The sequence below is a fragment of the Takifugu flavidus genome, chromosome 3 (assembly GCF_003711565.1).
Source record: "Takifugu flavidus isolate HTHZ2018 chromosome 3, ASM371156v2, whole genome shotgun sequence".
NCBI classification, from domain to species: Eukaryota; Metazoa; Chordata; class Actinopteri; order Tetraodontiformes; family Tetraodontidae; genus Takifugu; species Takifugu flavidus.
Genome location: NC_079522.1, coordinates 5,195,636 through 5,215,471, shown reverse-complemented (window position 1 = coordinate 5,215,471; position 19,836 = coordinate 5,195,636). Strand labels below are relative to the sequence as shown.

Sequence of the window (19,836 nt, the reverse complement as noted above, 5' to 3'; positions counted from 1 at the left end):
CATTTTGCCCGCAAACAAATCAAAATGGCCCCAAAAGCCCCCCTGGTTGGGGACGAGGCGTGTTTGACAACTGTCACTGCGAACCGCCGACTCGGGGTTTCCGATCTTTGCCGGAAACTGCCGAACTGTGACGCCGAGCAGCAGCCGTAGCGACGCTTGTTGGAGTTTGGACAAGCGGAGGGAGCAAAATGGCGGACGAAGATATTACGCTTGATGGAAAACCTCTACAATCGCTCCGAGTCGCCGATTTAAAGGCCGCTCTGGAGCAGAGAAACCTCTCGAAGAGCGGACAGAAGAACACGCTCGTCAAGCGACTGAAAGGGGCAAGTTCGCGCTTGTGTTACGGCCTTCTGTCGAGTCTGGCTAAGTTTAGCAGAGGGCCAGAGACGGTGGGGGTTAACAGTAGAGGTGGGCTCGGAAGCGCGAATACATAAATCGTCTGACGCGCGTTATTACGCGCGTACAACCGCATATTCTGGTGGATTCTACCGACGGGGCGCGTTTCTACCGACCGAATTCGGGTTCGGTTCGCAGCTACCCGTGGCGCACCGTGTTGCTCGCAGCCAAACTGTGCACCTGTCAAGTCGAGGCCTAAGCACGGCGTTAAAGCGAGCTGTCGCGCGCAATGTACAGTACACGCGCGCGGTGGGGGGGCACGTTGCTCGTGTGTGTGTGGAGGCGCGCGTCGCCATGTAAACACAAATTTAGGAGCGCGAGAATAGTTGGTTATTTTGGCTTTAAGTCTTCCATAACGTCCGAATCCGGTGCTAATTATAACTTTCCGGGTCACAGCGCAAATTGACGCGATCCGCTCTGTCGCCGTCCGGCACCGGAAATGTTGGGTATTTTCAAGTATCAACGCTGTATCGAGCTGAGATTCAGCGATTAAATGCGACTTTCGGAGAGCTGATGGCGGACATGCGGCGCTTTGTGTGAGGGATCGTGGACTGTGCACGCGTGTTGTGGGTTACAAAGTCATTGCTGTGAGTTGTTGGCGTTAGCCTGCAGGTGGAGAGGGGAGCAGCGCCACCACATTTTGCATTAAATTCAAAACAGAGTAGAGGTAGTCGGGTACATTAAACCTTAACACCGTATTCAAGGCTGTATAGATAAATGCATATGCAAGAGACACTTTGATAAGTCTGCGGTGAGAAGCTAAATCAGATCTAAAAGATGACGGGGATATTTTTCTGCATTTTGAGGGCCACAAATGTGAAACATTTTAAATACGAAGTGCATAACAGAATGCCGCTACTCCTTCTTTTGCAGGCTCTGATGCTTGAAAACCTTCAGAAGTCATCCTCGTCTCACTGTGGGCTGCAGCCGAACTCGCAGGTGCTGTTATATTCTGGGTGCTTTGTACATGTTAACAGCGCGGTGCATGTTAATGACATTAATGGCGTATTGTACTCTCATTTGTGCTGTAGATCGGTCAGGAGATGAGCCAGAATAGCTTCATACAGCAGTACCTGGCCAAGCAGCAGGAGCTCCTACGACAGCGACTGGAGAGAGAAGCCCAGCAGAACGAGGAGGCCAATGGTATAACGGTCATACGAACAGTCGCACCTTAAAAATAAATACCGCTCAGCTACCCTGATCTTTAATATGACAACCGAATAGTGTTTCTATGGAGCAATGCACTTCAGAACACTGTTATTTACAACTCTAAAGACTAATGAGAGACGGGGCTGACTAACTCCTGTCGTGTTTCTGTCTTTGACAGACAGTCCAGCGGTGGTGGAGGAGGATGAAGACCAGTTGGAGGACAATGACAGCTCTCTCCGTGTCACTAACAAGGTCAGCACACGCATTCCTTCAGAGGACAGGAACTGTTTGACCAGATGTGGCGGTAGCCCCGTCTTCTGGGTGTGTGATGTTCCGCTCGTCACACAAACTCCAAGATCGTATTTTGTTAAAATTTACAATCGAGAGTGGGTGTGGTTTACTTTCTACTCCCGTAAAAGTAGTATTCATTTAGGCTGTCCTGTTTCTGTCCAGCAGCATTCCCAGTCTTCAGTGGCCAGGGTACAAGAGAAAGGAGATTCAACGCTAGGTCCCGTGATAACAGGTCCCTCTGCTGAGGTTCCAGGAGCTAAGATCCAACAAGCTGCCTTTCAGCAAGGACACAAAGAGCCACCGACTCCTTCTCCCCCCCGTGCCATAGCCTCCCTGTCGGTGCGTGTCCTGGCCCAGCCCCCCGCCGTACCTCGCACCAACGAGGAGGGCGCCGCGCCGACTGAACCGGGGTCGGCTCATCCCGTCCTCCACTTAAGCCGGTCGGCGGGGGGCCACGCCCGCGAGGACAGCGACGCTGACGACAGCGACGACGCCGAGAGCGAGGACGACGAAGACTGGGGGCCCGGCCCGGGCGGGGCGCCGAGAGCCAACAGGGCGGCCTCGCAGCCGCAGCAGGCGCCTCCCAGCATGCCGGCAACGTTCGCGAGGTCCAAACGCAAGCTTCAGCCGCCGCAGCACATCCCGCCGCCGCAGGCGCATCACGCCCCGATGCAACTCCGCCACCCGACCCCTCCTCCTTCTCCTCCTCCGAACCTTTTTCCGTTACCCGACACTCCCAAGCAGAGCCCGCCAGACACGGCCGAGCAGGAGGGAGAAAGCGCCGCGGCGCCCTTTGAACCTCACGACATGCAGAATAAAGACTCTGATTCCAGTTCTTGTTCCAGCAGTCCTGAGCCTCCAGCGATGCGTAAACCAGGACCCCTGTCTCTGCTCGTGCAAAAGATGGAGTCAGAGGTGGCTTTCAATGCAGGGGAGGGGTCCCATGGTGGACCTGCCAGTTCCAGCAAAACCCCAACACATGTGCCAGAGAGAAGGAACCTACAGGGAAACAAAGGTGTGGAGGAGGACAAGGACAGAGGACAAGGTGAGATAGAAGAGCGGGAGATGGAGAAGAAAAGCCCCCAGGAAGATACGGAAGAGGAGAGGAAGCAGCCGGAGGGGGAGAAACTCCAGGAGGAGGAAAAACCTCAGGATGAGCTGAAGAGAAGAGAGGAAAAACACCAAATGCAGACAGAGGCGCCAGAGAGCGGGAAGAAGAAAGTCCGTGGTGGCGGCCAGGATTCAGATTCCTCATCCGATTCTGACTCTAAATCCGACTCCTCCTCAGGTTCATCGAGCTCCTCTTCCTCCTCCGAGGATAAGAGCAAACTAAAGAAGGTCAGTAGTAAGGAGATGATGTGTGTGTAACATCAGAGAATCTTTTTTAGTTTACCACCACACTCCGTTGCTTTTTCAGTCACAGCAAGTGTACAACTCTGTTGTTAATGTTAATTTAGCACCTCCATTAAAAAAATATTGTTTTTTGTGTTTGCATTAACTTAAAGGATTCACCTAACACACTTTTACACATAATGCTGTTTGTTGATTGTTATTGCCATGACTTACTTTGCAGAAATCAGATCAAAAAGTCTTGGACAACACTAACCTGAGAAAAGGAGACAAGAAAAACTACCTTTCACAAAGGTGAGTAAACATTATTGATGTACACTAATATTAATAGCTAGTAAAGTTAAAGGTTCTATTAAACCAATGATAATAAGTATGCATTTACTTTGTGGAGAGTGTCTGAACTCATTCAAAATTGTAAGTAAGGGTGATTTAACATTACTTTATGTCATAGCACGGTACATTAAATCACTCTTTTTAGCGAAGTAATGGTTTTTGCGTCTGCTGGTTTGGTTCCATTCCCGATTGCTGCTTTTTTATCAGGCAATAAGTCGGGCACCTTGTTGGTTTGGTCTTTAGCACGTCCCTTTGTGCTTCTTTTGCATTAGTTTGTTATTTTCTGGAGTTAAAAATCCATTTTTACATATCGACTCCGTCTTCGAACACCATGATATGGTGTTTTTAATCCGAAATGGACCGGAGATCCATCACATTTACCGCAAAAAAAACACCTCCCCACCAAAACTCATGCTATTATTTTGGTAGTCAGCGACCGGAAATCGCCTCCTTTCTCTGCGGCGCTTTGACTCTGGTTTCACTTGCCAACATGGCCGCCCTGCATGCAGTGCATCTCTGATACCGACGCAGTGTTCGACCATTCAGCAGTGGAGGCAACCACGAATTTTCTTCCCCACCCAATTCGAGTCCGTCTCGTCTCCCGTCCGAACAAAACAATCCGTCCCGGCAGAGTGTTACCCTCCGCGACCAGGGGTTTCCCTTCCAAGGCCGGCCATAATGCTGTCCGAAGGCAACAAAAACGGGTAAGGGAGCCAGAGGGCGATTCAAGGCTTCAGGTCGCTGATCGTGATTTTTAATTTTTTTACACGTCTTATCTGGGGGGAAAAAATCGGTGCGATGTTCCCAGTGCGAATCTGTTCATTGACGACGGCGGGGAAGGTGATTAGCTTAGCAGCGGTGTGCCGGTGGAGGCGAGCAGCTCACGTTGGCCTGGTTAGGAGCGTGTTACATGTTCGCCCATGTGAGGAGGACCAGGGTGGAGGTGTCCACATCCCCCTTTTGTTGAACCAACCGGCCGCAGCGACGCCTTCACCGGGGGAAGCGGCCGTGTTTTAAGACGCCGAATTGGTTATTTCTAACGAGCGCCTTTATTAATACGTCATATCTTCGAAGCGTCATTCATCCCGCTCTTTAAAACCAGCCTCCCGTCCCTTTAGTCGTTTTTGGGAGTTTCAAAATTCATCCCGTTGGACCTGTTTTTTGTTTTTTTTCCATTTTGACATTGCTGCGTATACAGTGTGTGTTTATGTTTTTTATTCTTTTGGGGGGTGGGGGGGGGACGTGTGGTTGTAGCTGATAATGATCTCACTGTTGTCAAGGGAGATGATTAAAGCAGACCTCTGTTAAGGATACAGCCCTTACGGTGTAATCAAATTCCCCCTCGCCAGTGAAACAACTGCACCACTGATTCGACTGGAACAATATTTTGCCTCCTCTGATACAGTCCGTCCAGCTCAGGGGTATTTAGGCCGCCATGGTTGGTCCCTTTTTTGGTCTGGACGCGCCACCGCAGTGGATTTGAGACGGAGATGTGGGACTTTACGCCGAGGCCAGTCCAAGCAGAGCGTCCCAAGTTTCGACGCTTGAAAGTATTTGGACAGTTCAACCATAAACACCACTCTAAAGTGAAATAAACCCTTCAAACAGACCTGAGATGGTTCGATTGTGTCACGCTGGCAGGAAAAAGGGCACCGCACTGTTAAAAACTCCATCGGGCGCTCGTAAATGAGTCGCATTTTTGTTTACAAGCGCGACCCGTCGCTATCGCATCCGTCTGTGCACGTGGTGGCGAGCGTGGGTGTAGCCTTGTAGATGTTGAAATTAGTCATCTAGTGTTTGTTTTTCTTTGGCCTTTTGTCTTTTTCCCCCTTTCAGTCGCGTTCGATTTCCACTCGCCGCCCGTTTCCGCGCGTTGCTCGTGCAGGTGTGCTCCCGGCCTCGCTCGAGAGGGCGCGCGCCGGAATCCTTCACAAATAAATCGCGGGGAGGGAGGGAAAGTGATGCACTCCTACACTCCTGCCAGTTGGCGGTCTCTGGAGGAGCCGAGCGGCCCGCGTAGGTTCCTGGTCTAAAGGAGCCGACGGTACCGGAAGAATCCAGCGGGACGGTGGCGATCGTTTGCTTTGACCAGGGGTTTAACCGCCACTTCTCTTCTCGCAGAGAGGTGTCGCCCAGTGCCCCCGCCGTGACCGAGATGGAGACGGAATCCGAGAGCTCCGTGGTCTCGCAGCCTCCGCCTGGGACCGAGCCAGAGAGTAGGGAGGGCTGCCCGGACGAGGTAAGGTCACTGAAAGGGTGGGGGGGGGGGGGTGGGGGGGCGGCGGGCTCTTCACTCTGTCTCGGACTAATGCGCTTCCTCACTCATTAGCTGCATGTGTCGTGGGCAGGACACCTCAAGGTTACGTTACAGCCAGCGCGGCGTCGAGTAGATCCGTGGGTTTTTTTTTTAACGGCGCGCATGCTCGGCGCAATTTCAAATTTCAGCTTTCGGCGATTGGAAATGAGCCGCTCTCTTCCTCCTCTCGGCGCCTCTAAATACCGCGTTCCTTAGACGCGCACGCCTTTGGATGGCTAGCTTTGGCGAAAGGTTGTGAAACCACAGCGACGTAATGCCCCCGGCCCGAGAAAGCTTTGTTTTGTTTGTTTTTTTGTGATGTTTTTATCCCGCTGCATGGGTATTTACGCCAGTTTTCCTTCCTGTAAGGCTGCTTTTGAACAGACGGGCGAATAGTAACCTGCAGCGTGTGTAGCGATGCATCAGGGCCTCGTTTTTGTTCTTTTACTCCTGTTTTCATCCTCTCTGCTCTCACTGGCTTTTATTGCTCTCTCTCTCTTTCGCTGCCTCCTTCCTCTTTTCCTCCCTCCTACTTTCTATTTCTCGCCCTTGTATCCCGTCATAATTGCTTCTCTCACTATATATTTATGGTGTGATTGCTGTTTAAAACCCCATTGATTGCTTTGTTATGAAGGTGCCCATGCCTCTTCCATTGCCCCTATCGGTACCTGGTGCGTACTACTACTACTACTACTACCACCAGCATCAGCACCTCCTCCACTTCTCCTCCTACCTCTCCTCCAACTCCTGTCCCGCTATGCCCAAGTGCGTCGCCGGTACCAGAATTAGGCCCAGAGGCTGCAACCACACGGCACTGAGCAAAGCCTGAGCCTGCAGGGGCTTTCTCAGTAACCCTCGAGTGACGCGTCCATCAAGAGATCTGCGTTATCAGCAGGGGGCGGGCCTGTTGACCACAGCAGCACGCCGCTGTCTGTGGGAGCCTGGCCCGCTGGTCTGAACTGGACTGAAGTGGTGGTGGTGGTGGTGGTGAAGAGGGGATGAAGGGTGGTCGCTAAAGTTTAGCATCGCCACCCGCCCTCTTGATGAAGCTGCTTTAAGTTGTTGCACCTCCCGTCCGTGTAGCGTCTCTCCAGAAACGGCGCAGTCCCGAGTGTTTCGTTTCAGCCCCTCGACTCCATCCCTGTGGGCAGAGCGGCGCTACGGCGGCGGACGGTCCACTTCAGCGACCAAACAGCGATCGCTAGTTGCATCTTCACGCCATCGCTGTCACGGGATTTAAGGTCTGGACAGAACTGAGTAAATCGTCGACCTGGAAGTGATGAGAGTTGGACTTTTTTTCCCCCCTGGATTACCTCATCGGTCACATGACCTGGACTTGTGTTTGCAGCATGGAACCCAGCTATTGGTCGAGCCTGTAAGGTTCCAGGTGTTCTGAACGAGCTCAACGGGAGACGCTTCCACGCCCGATGCTGCGCCCGTCCCACGGAAACAGACTTTTAAAGGACAGTTACAAGAGCGCGCAGCCACTCTTCTGGCTTGGTGTCGAGAGCTGGATACGTACGGAGGCTTGAGGAAAGCCGCTGCTGCGCCTGTATTCCTGCATCACCGCTCGTATGAATCCGTCCTTTCTGGGACAATGATGCAGCAAAGACACATTTTGGAACAACCAGCATGAACGTTGTAGGACAGATTATTGGACATTTGCTGCAGTGGCACAAGGATGTGCAGGAAAGCACGCACAGCTCTGAATCAAAGACTTTAAATCAAGACACAAAGGTGGACCCCCCCCACTCGCTGATGATGGACTCTGAGAGCAGTGCTGCTGGGAGGGGGGTCTCACCGGCCCGGTTCTAAGTAAGACTGATACATGTCAATCTGGAAAACTTCCCAGCCCCATTCAAGAAAAAAGTCCAGCCCAGTGCCTGGTGGCTAATCTTCACACTCAAATCGAGCCCTGCCCTCAGTCCTGTGCCTTCTCTGATCGGATCCCTGTTGCCTAGATACAGTACTCGCTGTCGTGCGGGTGGGCCGTAGTGAATCCAGTAAGGAATCAGGTGTAAAATGGTACCAGGAAATGACATGTGATGTATACGTACATTTTTTCCTCCTCCTCATTTTCTGAAAAAAGGGGGAATTATTGCTCTCCTCCTTTGCAATTTGGAACCAATTGGAGCTCGGCGTGCTGCAGTTTCGATTTGGTTCGAAATTCTGATTCCTCGTTAGTCTGACTTGTAATTTAGAGGCATAAATTTGAACTGCAGCACGGTCAGAATGAGACGTGGACGCTCTGTTCTTCACCTCTGCTCAGCAGATAAGCGCCAGTCGTCCGTTATCGGAGTGAAAGAACTCCTCGTTAGTACAGCGGCCCTGACGGGTTTCACGTGTCGCGTTTGGATTATCGGTTAAGTTAAGTTAAAGGTGCTTAATCCCCAAAAAGATCCACTTGATTATAGCAGGCCGGTACAGATCGGATACGTTAGATTCATCAAATTACCCGATGAGGGAAATGATGGGAGCTAACTTTAGCTAGTGTGAGGGAAGATGGAGAGGTAAACTTTTTAACTGCGTACGCTCATTGTATAGTTGTGTGTTTTTGAGCAGACGTGCAGCACAGAGCCGCCCACGGAGCCTCTCCACAACCCTCTTTGATGCTATGGCACAATTGGAGCCTCCAGGCTGTTACTTTAACCCCCCCCAGCCCCCCATTCTTCCTCCACGTATCACTTCTTCTCTGTTGTTGGCTGTGAGAGTTCGGACCTCTGGTTCTCATCTCGCCCCACACCCCTGGGGTTTCTGTATGTTCTTTTTGTCTTTCTCTCCTTCCAGAGCCCCGACCCCACTCCCAAGACTTTCGCCGCTCGCAAGATATCGCTGACAAGTGAGTATGCCCGCTTTTCCGTTTGATGAATCCAATTAAAACTGGGGAAACCGGAGTCTGTTTCAGGGTTTTCGACATGTGCCGCATCGCTGTAAGTGGCGAAAACTCTGGGAACCTCGGTGCGTTCTCGAAGTTGCCTGCACAGATGGTTCTTTTCCCTTTTCTGATATCTTCAAGAACCTTCCCGCACCTGGCATTAATATCCGTCACACTCCTTCCCTCTCGCCAGTTCATCCTCCATCTTCAAACAGCCAGTTTTTTATTATAGATGCAAAATGAACAGGAGTGACGTCACCTGCTGTAACGCCAATGCTCCACAAGGTGTCGCTGTTCCCGAGAGAAAAGCCCATAAGCTTCAATGTATTGTCAACTAGGAGTTGATGCATCCACCTAGTTAGCTGCCTACTCTGCTGTATTCACACTTTTGCGCTTTTATTCTTATTCTGCCGCCACCTCCTTCCTGCGTCCAGATATTTCAGCCGGCGCTCTTCCATATTTCCTCCCACCTCGTTCTTGAAACCTCTGATGTGGATCAGAGGTTTCATTCATCCCTGGCAGCTTTCAGAAGTGGTTAAGCAGAGCAGGTTACAATCCTCCTGCATTTTTGGCCGTCTTTGCGCTCACTTTCATGTGGCCAGGCTTTATCCAGCCAGGATAATGTAATTTAATGGCAGAAACCCGCAATGTGCCCCGCAGTATTTAGCTATCTGTGTGCTGCATATTTTTAGGATTATACCTCATTGTGTAAACGGTCATGGGCCTTTCCCACTGAGATTTACTGGTAAGACAGTGTTGTGGAATCAGCACTGCAGATCTCATTTTCAGTGTTAATTTTTCAGTTTGGTTCCCAGGATGTTCCTCCAGGTTTATTATGGCAACCTAAGGCCGCCGCCTTTGCCTGTTGTCACAGAACCCTGCATGGGAGCTTTAGATCGCCTTCCCAAATGCTCTCTTAGAATAGCTTCTCACCGGAAGCCACAGCAACTGCGGTAGTTCGGTTGGAGCGTATTTCTCTCCGACTCCTTAATGATTCGCTGTCCGTCCCGCAGGCAGCAAGACGCCTCCGGCGAACCCAGATGGAGGGATGAGCGAGGCCGACACAGGAAGTGCAGCAGGAAGGAAGAGGCGTTGGGGCTCAAGCACGTCGGTCATCACCAAGAAACCATCCATCAGCATTACCACTGACTCGCTGAAGGTACTGACCCACCTCAGGGACTGAACCCGGTGTCTTTGCCCACGGGACAAAGTGGAGCAAACTTACAGTCCGAAGAAATCCGCTAATAACGGGTTTTATTTTATGTGCTGCGTTCGGTGTTGCGCTGCAGTCTTTGATTCCGGACATCAAATTGAACCAGGAGGCGGTTGTGGAGCTACACCCAGAGGAGCTGCAGCTGTCCGGGGACGAGGAGAGCCAGGACGCCGGCCGGGACGACCAGGCCAAAGGCCTCAAGATCCGACGCACCATCACGCAGGTCAGAGCGGACTAAAGGAAGCCTGAGAAACGAGGGACTCCTCTTCTCACGACCTAACCCCCCCTCGCTCCAATCCTTCTGTCAGGTCGTCCCAAGCGAGAGCCACGAAAATGGAGAAACCAAGGAAGAGGAAGAGATGGAGACGACCGAGGAAGACGGCCAGCAGGGCGCGTCCGGAGACACGAGCCAGAACAGTGTCGGCGAGGAAGCGTCAGAACCGCAGCCCCCCGTCAAGGTCGATGGAGAGGCAGCGAAAGGTAAACGGACCTCAACAGAACCCTCGCCTCATGCTTGTCTCACCTAAACACGCCCGTTCCATCCATCCACCCTCTTGACCCCCCCCCCCCAACAGTCACCCCCAGCGACAGCGTCGTGCGTCGCTCCATTAGCCAACAGAAGTCCGGCGTATCCGTCACCATCGACGATCCCGTCCGCACCACCAGGCAGCCTTCGCCGTCCCGTGGCAAACTCTCCAACATCATCCACGTCACCAACCTGGTGGGTCTCGAAAGTCTCCGTTCTGAACCGTCCCGCCCGCGTGCGAGGACGGGGCTGTTTCCCCCGGAGGATCGGTGTGATCGGACCGCTCTGGTGTTTCCCACAGGTTCGCCCATTCACTCTGGGCCAGCTTAAAGAGCTGCTCAACAGAACCGGCACCATGGTGGAGGAGGGCTTCTGGATCGACAAGATCAAGTCTCACTGCATTGTCACAGTGAGTACCATCCAGGTCGCCCCGGTGTCCCCCACACACACACACACACACACACACACAGAACGTGTGTGAGCGTCGGGACCGGAAGCAAGCGATTATGTAACCGTCCTCCTGCCCGTGGCTCCGTCTCTTCCCGCGCCCGTCTTTGTTCTAACTTCGTCCTCCCGCCTTTGCAGTACGCCACCACAGAGGAGGCTGTTGCCACGAGAGACGCGCTCCATCGCGTGAAATGGCCCCTCAGCAACCCCAAGGTCCTCAGTGTGGACTTCTGCCAGCAGGAGGAGGTAATGACGGGTGGACGGGACTCGGGCTTGGTTTAGAGATTTAAGAATTGAGGTTATTAAATATTAAATGGTTGCTTTCTGGGGGTCCGTTTTCCTCAAACGTGAATGTTTGTCCTCCAGCTGGACTTCCACAAAGGGATCTTAAAGCCAGAAGAGAAGGAGGACCATGTGGTCCAGCCAAGCGCACCTCAGAACCGACTACCCCCCCTCATGCCCGAGCGAGACAGGGAGAGAGACCGAGAACGGGAGCGGGACAAGGACAAGGAGCGGGAGAGGGACCGGGGCGCGGGGGGCGTTCGGGACCTCTGGGCGGAGCGGGAGAAAGAAATGCAGCGCCGGGAGCGGGCCCGCGGCGAGAGGGAGTGGGACCGGGACAAGGTTCGGGAGTTCGCGAGGCCCGGGGAGGAGGAACGCCGGTCCCGGTCCAGGGACAGAGAACGGAGGAGGAGGGAGAGAGGGAAGAGCAAGGAGAGGAAGGCGGATAAGAAAGGTAAATTCTACCGCTTGGATCCGGATGAACCGGCCACGGTGGGTTTGTGATGTCGGTCTTTTGTCGTCCTGAAGCGGAGAAAGCAGACGAGCCTCCCGCCAAACTGCTGGACGACCTGTTCCTGAAGACGAAGGCGGCTCCGTGCATCTACTGGCTCCCCCTCACCGAGGAGCAGGTCTGTCCCCCGGCTTCTGTCCTTCTGTCCTGTCCTTCAGCGTGGGGGACGCCGGTGTAACCAGCTGTCCTGTGTCCAGGTGCTGCAGAAGCTCCTGGACCGCACGGAGCGGCAGAAGGAGCGCGAGCGCCGGCACAAGGAGCTGAAGGAGGAGGAGGAGAAGAAGCGGGAGGACGAGAAGAAGGACAGGCTGAAGGTGCGGGAGAAGGACGCCGGCACGCCGGCGGGCGGCGGCGGCGCCGCCCGGGGAGCCGACGGGGAGAGAGAGCGCGGCCGAGACCGAGACGGGGACAAGAAGAGGGACGGCGGCCACCGGCCCGGGCGGCCGTCAGAGGGCGCAGTGGGCGGGCGGCACTCCCGTAGCCGTAGCAACCCCAGGGACAGGCGCCGCTGAGGGGAGGGGAGGGGAAACCTCACCGGAGCGGGCGATGGCCGAGCGGAGGATGCTGCCGACAGGAAGTCCTGGGAGGGAGCGTTTCCTGTTTGGGAACGTTTCCTTCACCACAGGTTCAGGACTGGTGTCCTCACTGCTACACACCCAGAAACACACCCACACACACACTGTTATTCCGGTCCTGTCTTCCACACTCATCTGGCACGGGCGCACACACACACACACACACACACACACACACACTTTCCACATTTTTTTTAACCTCTCCAAATGGTTTAAGTAGCTGTTGTGTTGGGTCTTCCTGCAGCAAACCTCCCCGTAGAGCTGGAAAAGAGCTGAAAACCTTTTTTTCTTTCGCAGTTTTGTCCCGCTGAGGTTTGGAACCCGCCCGTCTGAGTCCTCGGAGCGCGGTCCCCTCATCACAACCTTGTAATTAAACCAGTCCAAAATAGATCCCCACAGGAGATTTTCTAGAACGAGTTTTTGTTGGTTGGTTTGGTTGTGTTTTTTTTTTTTTTTACAGAATTTGATTTAATTTCAACGTTTGTTTCGTTGGTGACGTTTGTGTGAATACTTTATTTTCCAAACGGTACTAAAACACTGTAGTAAATCGTCTCATAGTACCTTTTTTTTTTTAATGTGTTGTGGCGATGCAGGAAGCACGAGTGGGTTTTCAGGACAAAGATAGAAATTCTTAAAGTTTTATTCTGAAATAATGATAGGAAGGTATTTCCTGTACAGAAGCATCTAATTGCCCTCCTGACCCTTTAATCAGAAATCCTATTTAAGGAGGTACAAATGAGTTGACCTTCAGATAGAGTACTAGTTAACCTTTTTACCTTAATTTTGCTTTTAATTTTGCTTTTTCTCCTGCAAGTGTTGAATGTACCAAGAATTTAACAAATAAATTTAAATTGGATACCAGTTTCTGCTCCGGCTTCACATTTAACCATTTCTCAGTTGTTGTTTTTTTTAGCACAGGAAATATTTATTACAGAATACAGTTAAGTTCTTCCCAAAATATTACAGATTCACATAAGAAATCTTACAGTAAAGTCAGAATTAAGTGCAAATTGTTTGCTAGCGATATGTACAGAAACAGTTAGGCCAATTCCCTTTGTACTTCTACAGCAAACAGTAGCCACACTGGAGTAAAAAAAATCAAATAACGCAGTAGTTTTCTCTCCTGTTCCCTCATCACTATGGTACTGGTCCGGGTACCAGGCGTACAGCAGGCAGGACACGTGACCAAAAGAGCCGAGCCGCGGTCGGGCTCAACCCGAATCAGTGGAAATGTATCGATCAGCAGTTTGGCCCTTAAAGACTTGGAGTTCCTTTCCGGGGTGGGGGGGAAAACCCAAAAGCCGTCAGTGCGTGGCGCACACTCTGCCCATGTGGCAGGAGTGGCAGAGGAGATGGGAGTCCAGGGGGAAGCACTGCGAGCCGGGCTTATCCGACAGCTGCTTGCCGCACTCCTGGAAAGAGAGAACCTGGTTAGGACCCGGTGGGTTGGGGAAGGCGCCTGGGCCGACCGGGACGGACCACCCACCTCGCAGTGGTAGCACTCGAAGTGATAATCCTTGTTCATGGACACCACCCGCAGGATCTCTTCGCTGCCCTGAGACGGGGGAAACCGGCACCGGAATTTAAAACGAGCAACTTTACGGTGCGGACGGACGGTCGGAGGCCGGGACTCACCTCAGCAGGTAGGATGGGTTGTAAACAGGCCGCGCACTTGGGGGCGAACGTCCTGCGGGACAACAGAAGAAGAGTTATCTAAGGGGTGGGGGTGGGGGGGTGGGGGGGGCCCAGAATGCAACGGGGGTCGTCTTCAACCGCCTTCCGAAGCAACGCCGGGAGTCGGAACCCACTTGTTGTAGTCGGCCACGCAGTAGATGTTGCTGTGGTGGTCGACGGTGAAGGGCACGCCGTCCAGCGCCTTGGAGCACACCACGCAGCGGAAGCAGCCGGGATGGTACGAGTTCCCCAGAGCCTGCAGGATCTGCGGACGTGGAAACGACAGTCAGGTGGCCACATTCCCGGTTTATTCCCACCCGCAGAGGCGCCGGTGGATCGGGCGTCCTCGGCTCTCTGGTTCTGGTGTATTTATGTAGCGCAAATATGGTAAAAACCGTTTAAGCTAATCGCCGCTGGGACTTCGCTCTGTTTATCACAAAAAAATAAGGCAAAACATTCCACGAGAATCTGTTGTGGGAACTGGAAGCAGTCGCTGGATTCCTCTATCCTCTGGAGGGTCTTGGGAGGCATTCTGGGAAACGGCGCATCGAAGAGCGCGCGCGGCTCGTTCCCACGGCCCCAAAAAAAAAAACCCTCACCTGTTCCAGAATCAGGTGGCCACACACGCTACACTTCTCCGCCGCCGCCTGGAATCCCGAAAACTGCAATTAAGACGGAGGGATTAGCCCCGGCGGGGGAATGGATGGAGCGGCTCCCGACGACAACGCGCCTCTTACCATGTAATCCTCTTTACAGTACACGGAGCCGTTGACGTTGTAGAAGTCCTTGTTCCTCAGGGTGCGTCCTGCCGGGACAGGAATGTTACACAGTTAAACACGGACGTTAGAGGCGTCGGAGGGAAATACCGATTTATTCCTTCACTGCTTTTCCCGTTGTGTTTTTTTTAACCCTGGAGGTGCTCAGGTGTGACACGCCCCCCCCCGAGGCGTTAGCGTGATACTCACCGCAGGACACGCAGGTGAAACAGCGCGTGTGGTAGAGGCTGTCCAGAGCCTGGCAGGCGTTATCTGCTCCGTACACGCCTTTCCCACATTTCACGCACGTTCCTACCAGGGAGACACAAACGACACATTTATGGGGGCGGGCAGGACGGGGCCCGAGGTCGGGGATTTTTGCTCGATGCCCGCTTGCTCCCGTCCCTGCTGAAGGCCTGTCATTACGGGGAAACTCCACCGGATCCGACTGCTGGCAGCCAGCACCGAGGAGAGGAGGCTTCAAAGCCGAGGCCCCGCGGATTAAAAGCAGGAGCCGGGATTTGTGACCAGGAACGAGGGTGATTCTTCTCAAATTTGCACCAGAGGCACGAAAAGTTCCCCAAAAGGGAAAAAAAAACACGACTTCTGTGATCTATTTTAAGGGCCCCCTTTAGCTTCCTTTCCTCTTTTTTTTTTTTAAACCGTGGCCGAGGGAGTGCCGGGCAAATCCAGAAGCTCCTACACTCGCGGACGGTCCCTGCGGGAGTCGGGCCCTGGGCCAGGAACCAACCCCGGGCTTTAAAATGACGCTCTACATATAGCGAAGGTCAGAACTTTCAAACCAGACTTAAACCCCGGATCCCATTGTCCACAAAAACGTGCGGTTCAGCGGGAGCTCAAACCCAAAACACGGCGTCGAGTTTTTATCTGATTTATGGCGTCTCCCAATTTGCCTCCGCCGCCTCCAGACAAGCGCGAGCGGCGTCGTGGTGGCTGAGCGGCGTACAGTCGTGGTTGTCCCTTCAGGGCACGCATACCTGAGCGGAAAAACAGGCTGCAGCACACCGCCCCTGCACACGACAAAGCACCGCACACACTCACACACACACACACACGCATGACTCACACACCACGTTGCTGTGGCCTGAAGTCACTCCGAAGGGGGTGAAAACACCCTGCTGAGGAATAAAAACACATATGGGCACCCGTCCCGGCCCGGCCCGGATCGGTTTCTTCAACCTGAACCCCCCCCAGATCCTGACCCCCCCACCCCTGCGTTTTAGAGGGCACCTGGAGTCAGAAAACAGGCAGAATGGGGGGCACCACCTGGTCCTGATACCCGGACCACCTTATTACACCCGGGGACTCGAGGAAAAATGACCAATAACCGGTTAACGACGCTGTTATAACATGGTCTCACCAAAGTACTCCTGGCGGGTCTCCGAGACGTCTCTTTCGGTACTGGCCCCCGGGTCCTCCTGAGGCTTCCCGGGCCCCCCGGCTGAGCAGGGTCCCACCGGCGTCCGGTTAGGTTTGGAGAGAGCCGTCAGAGCCAGAGACTCCTTCAGGATCAGGCCCTCCAGGAGGCCCTCGCCCTCGAGGACGGCGTCCCTCAGGAGAAGCCGGGTGAGCTCCTCCTGGTACCTGGTTCCGGGAAGGTCGGAGTACCTGGCGCGCTCTCCCGCCGCGGCGCCGTCTTTACCTCTCACTCCCGCCTGTTGCTCGTCCCACCACTCCGGGCCGGCCTGGTAGCACGCCGCCGCCGGGCTGCCGACCGCGGGTGGGTAAGAGTGTCGTGTGTCGTGGGGCCCCGGGTGCACCCCGCCATCCAGGTACTGAGTCCAGTCCTCAACCGGGGTGGCACCAGGCCTGCCCGGGGCCCCATACCCAACCGCGGAGCCCCCCATCTGCAGGGAGTTCGCCTGCTGGTGTGTGGGGGAAGACCCCCCGAGGCGGAGTAGCGCGAGTCGTAGCCCAGGCTGATGCCGCTGGTCCGGTTGCTGCTGCAGCGGCTCCCCATGGGGCTCCCGCCGCCGCCGCCGCCGCCGCTCTCGCCGTGCTGGAGGCAAAACTGGACCTGGGGCTGACCAGCACGGACTCCTGGAGGCTGAAGGAGGAGCAGGGGCTCAGAGTCGGTCCTGGCGGGTAGAAGAAGCCTCCGACGCCTCCGCCGGTCATGTCGGACGTGCGATGGGGCGGGTGGGACAGCGAGGCGGGCCTGGTGGTCTCCCAGAGTTCGCTGCCCGTGCTCAGGCGCTTGTAGAACAGAGCCTCCTGGAGGGAGAAGCGCTTGTGCCTCTCCAGCTCGGACAGGTATCCGGGCTCCGCCATGCCGCCGCCGCCGCCAGGAGTCCGCCTCTGGGAGCTGAACTGTACCCGGCAGTGGCCGGATAGGAAGGCGGGACGGAGAGCGGCGGCTGGGAGAGGAGCTGGTGTCTCCGCACCAACTGCTGGAGCTCCAGGGAATAGCGCCGCTGATTGAGAGGACCCTCTGGATCCAAACGCCCCCAAGGCGTCACACTCGGGGCCCAGGCCGGACTCCCGCCTCATGTGGGAGTCCACGCCTTCTCCCAGGTAACAGGAAGCCCTCGGCTGGGGTGACCGGCGCCTCAGCGGCGCCATGGTCGAAGGGTGAAGCGGCTGCTCGCCGTCGGGGGCCTTACTGGAAGAAGATGGAGGAGCGAGGAGCTGAGAGGGCGGCATTCCCAGGCCTCCGCCTCCTCCTCCTCCTCTCCCACCCACCCGCCGGATGGCACGCGTCGCCCGCGGTCGCGGAGGCAAGCGAGAACTGGCCGGGTCTGGAGGGCGAGGCGGCCGAAGAGGAAGGAGCCGGTGGCACGCCGCCGCCGCCGCCGCCCCCCCGTTGCTGTTATTAGAGTTGCCGGCGGCGTCGTGCTTTTTCTTGGAGCTGCTGAATTTCACGCTGCCCGAGTCCGTCAGCTTCAGCTTCTCCAGCAGCTTGCTTATGGGCCTGTCCATGACGGCGCCTTCAGGTCACAGGTCAACGCAGTAAAATACAGTGTCGGTCGATGTACAGCAGAACAAGGGTCAAGTAAAACTACAGTTCTCGCCACTGAGACGGATGAACTCGCAGCATTGAAATGCAAAACTGGCCTGAAGACTAGCAGAGGGCTATAAAAAAATAGGTCCCTTTATATACATAGAATAAATTAAAAGGAGGGATAAATAAGACCTTAAGACATCTCGGGGAGGTCTACTGACTCCTCTACTTCGCCATCATGTGGAGGGGCCACAGGTCGGTTAGAGGAGCGAATCCATCCAGGAAACGCACGCATACATCCAGGACACCTATGGTCGCCGAGGCCTCCTTTGTGGCCCCTCGTGTGGCTCCACGCGTCCATCCCTCCTCGGTAAACCGTCCGGAACGCAGTCGGATGGAGCCGGTTTGTTGTTCGGGGGTTTCAGTGTTCGCGATGTCCCCCCCCCCCCTCCTCCTTCTCCTTTTTTTTAAAGAAAAATAACAAAGCGGTGGTGGTTCAGCGGGATGGAGCCGAGCGCCGCTTCATGTGGCTCCGGTGGAGACGAGCAAATCCGTCCCCTGGGCGCGGAGAGTCTCGCCCGACTCCTGCTACTCATCTCAGGACGACGCGGACCGAAGGGGGGCTCAATTACAGATGAACCGGAGCGGAAAGCGGACGTGCGGCGGCGGCGGGGCTCCTCGGTCTGTCCGCCGGCGCTCCTTTATCATCCCCCCGTGTTTCAGGAGAGGAATCCCGGGCGGGTGAAGGAGCAGCGGGGAAGTTTCAAATGAAGTCTGCGGGAAAGGAACGCGGTGCTCATCCCAGCAGACCGGTGCTGGGCTAAATGGGTGATAAATAAACTCCCTCCCCGTGTCCGCTGCACGGACGACAACTTTGTTTCTTTCTTTCTTCCCCCTAAATTATACTTACCTCCCCCTCTTTTTACGACAACGTCAAGCTAGCAGTCACGCTGGAAGCGTGTATCCGGTTATAGATTTTCCGAATCTTTAGGACAACATAAACTTACGCCAGTTTCCTCTTGACATCATCTGGCAAATATCATACTTGTAAAAATATTCTCGCGTATTTCTACTTGTTCGATGAGTTGGCAAACATGTCCACAGAAGGTTTTTTTAAAAAAAATATTGGTTTTGGTGTGCTTTATTTTGAAAGTACTCTCCCGGAAGTAGTATCGGGTGGCTGTAATTCATGAGGAAACTTGACACAGCCCTGCTCCCTTTTATCAGTGAGCGGTGGCTCGTTTCCCCCATGGGCCGGAACACCTTTCCACAGCCATGGCCGTTTCGTCACACACACACACACACACACGACCAAAAAAAACCCCTCAGATGATGTGTTTCCGAGACCTGCCATTAAAGATTAAATTTAAACACCGTTTATTTCACTTGGGTCGGTTTCAGCTTGAAAGCCTGGGCAGGATTTCCACTGGCTGAATCCGATGTTGCTTCCAACAGGAGCGACCTACACAAACCCATTCGGTTCTTTAAACCTCTTTTTGCACCCAAACGTGTTGTTCAAATCTGCTTAAACTGCTTTATATTGTTGTGTGTGTGTGTGTGTGGGTGTGTGTGTGATACAAACTTTGAATGGAGGATTCAAACAAAGGTGAAAGTGACAGAAACGGGAGGAAACGTGTATTAAAACAAAACACATATAATGCATAATTCTAAAGTGAAATCACGCATGTGTACAATTAGGATAGATGCGAACACCAGTGGCATCGACCTAATTAAAGTCGGCAATCAGATGGCAAATTAATCATTAACCGAAAAATGAAAATATAGCAGCTATTATGTCACCGTTCACCTGAGCAGCGTCTCTATTTCGGGAAACATTTGCTTAAAACGTGGGGGGTGCACGTGTAGTCATTTTTTTTGGTCTTTTGAGCGTCGCTTCTTTTAACCGTTTGAAAGTTAATCTCCGGCAACTTTGATCCGCGTCGTTGAGGCAACCGCACTACTTGATTGTACCACCAGCCTGTGGAATGCGCGGAAGGGCACGGCGGAGTGAGGCGGCGGTGGATGTTTTCGGCGTGGCTGACTTCTCCCAGGAGGATCCGGGGCGGACGAGGTCCCGGGAGCGGCTGCTGCGAGCGGTCCCGGCGGTTGGTGGCAGTTAACGAACTCCTCAAACAGAGCCCGATAAAGCCCAACAGTATTTGGTTAAGTTTGTCTTTATCTCCCTCCACCACCTCCCCCCC

At 54.0% G+C, this 19,836-nt stretch overlaps 2 protein-coding genes across 5 annotated transcripts; one reads left to right on the top strand and one right to left on the bottom strand.

Annotated features, from left to right (window-relative positions):
• Positions 1–41: 41 nt before the first annotated feature.
• Positions 42–13,105, top strand: acin1b (apoptotic chromatin condensation inducer 1b). Of its 4 annotated transcripts, none has more exons than XM_057028557.1 (17): positions 42–323; positions 1,270–1,335; positions 1,428–1,539; positions 1,724–1,797; positions 2,002–3,174; positions 3,410–3,480; positions 5,641–5,758; positions 8,603–8,654; positions 9,704–9,849; positions 9,980–10,126; positions 10,212–10,383; positions 10,479–10,624; positions 10,731–10,838; positions 11,015–11,122; positions 11,243–11,612; positions 11,687–11,787; positions 11,867–13,105. In XM_057028557.1, the coding sequence occupies exons 1-17, from the start codon at positions 189–191 to the stop codon at positions 12,179–12,181; spliced, it is 3,414 nt and encodes a 1,137-aa protein (XP_056884537.1). In that variant the 5' UTR covers positions 42–188; the 3' UTR covers positions 12,182–13,105. The 4 variants fall into 4 exon arrangements, with proteins under 4 accessions (XP_056884537.1, XP_056884536.1, XP_056884535.1 ...); XM_057028556.1 differs by having other exon boundaries at positions 1,999–3,174; XM_057028555.1 differs by having other exon boundaries at positions 1,724–1,866; positions 1,999–3,174; positions 10,010–10,126.
• Positions 12,544–18,558, bottom strand: ajuba (ajuba LIM protein). Its single transcript, XM_057028560.1, is given in 14 exon segments — positions 12,544–13,656; positions 13,731–13,799; positions 13,880–13,931; positions 14,053–14,183; positions 14,518–14,580; positions 14,656–14,723; positions 14,884–14,985; positions 16,055–16,565; positions 16,568–16,684; positions 16,687–16,989; positions 16,992–17,117; positions 17,119–17,374; positions 17,376–17,487; positions 17,490–18,558. Coding segments are annotated over 14 exon segments (2,142 nt in total). The 5' UTR covers positions 17,614–18,558; the 3' UTR covers positions 12,544–13,548.
• Positions 18,559–19,836: the final 1,278 nt, after the last annotated feature.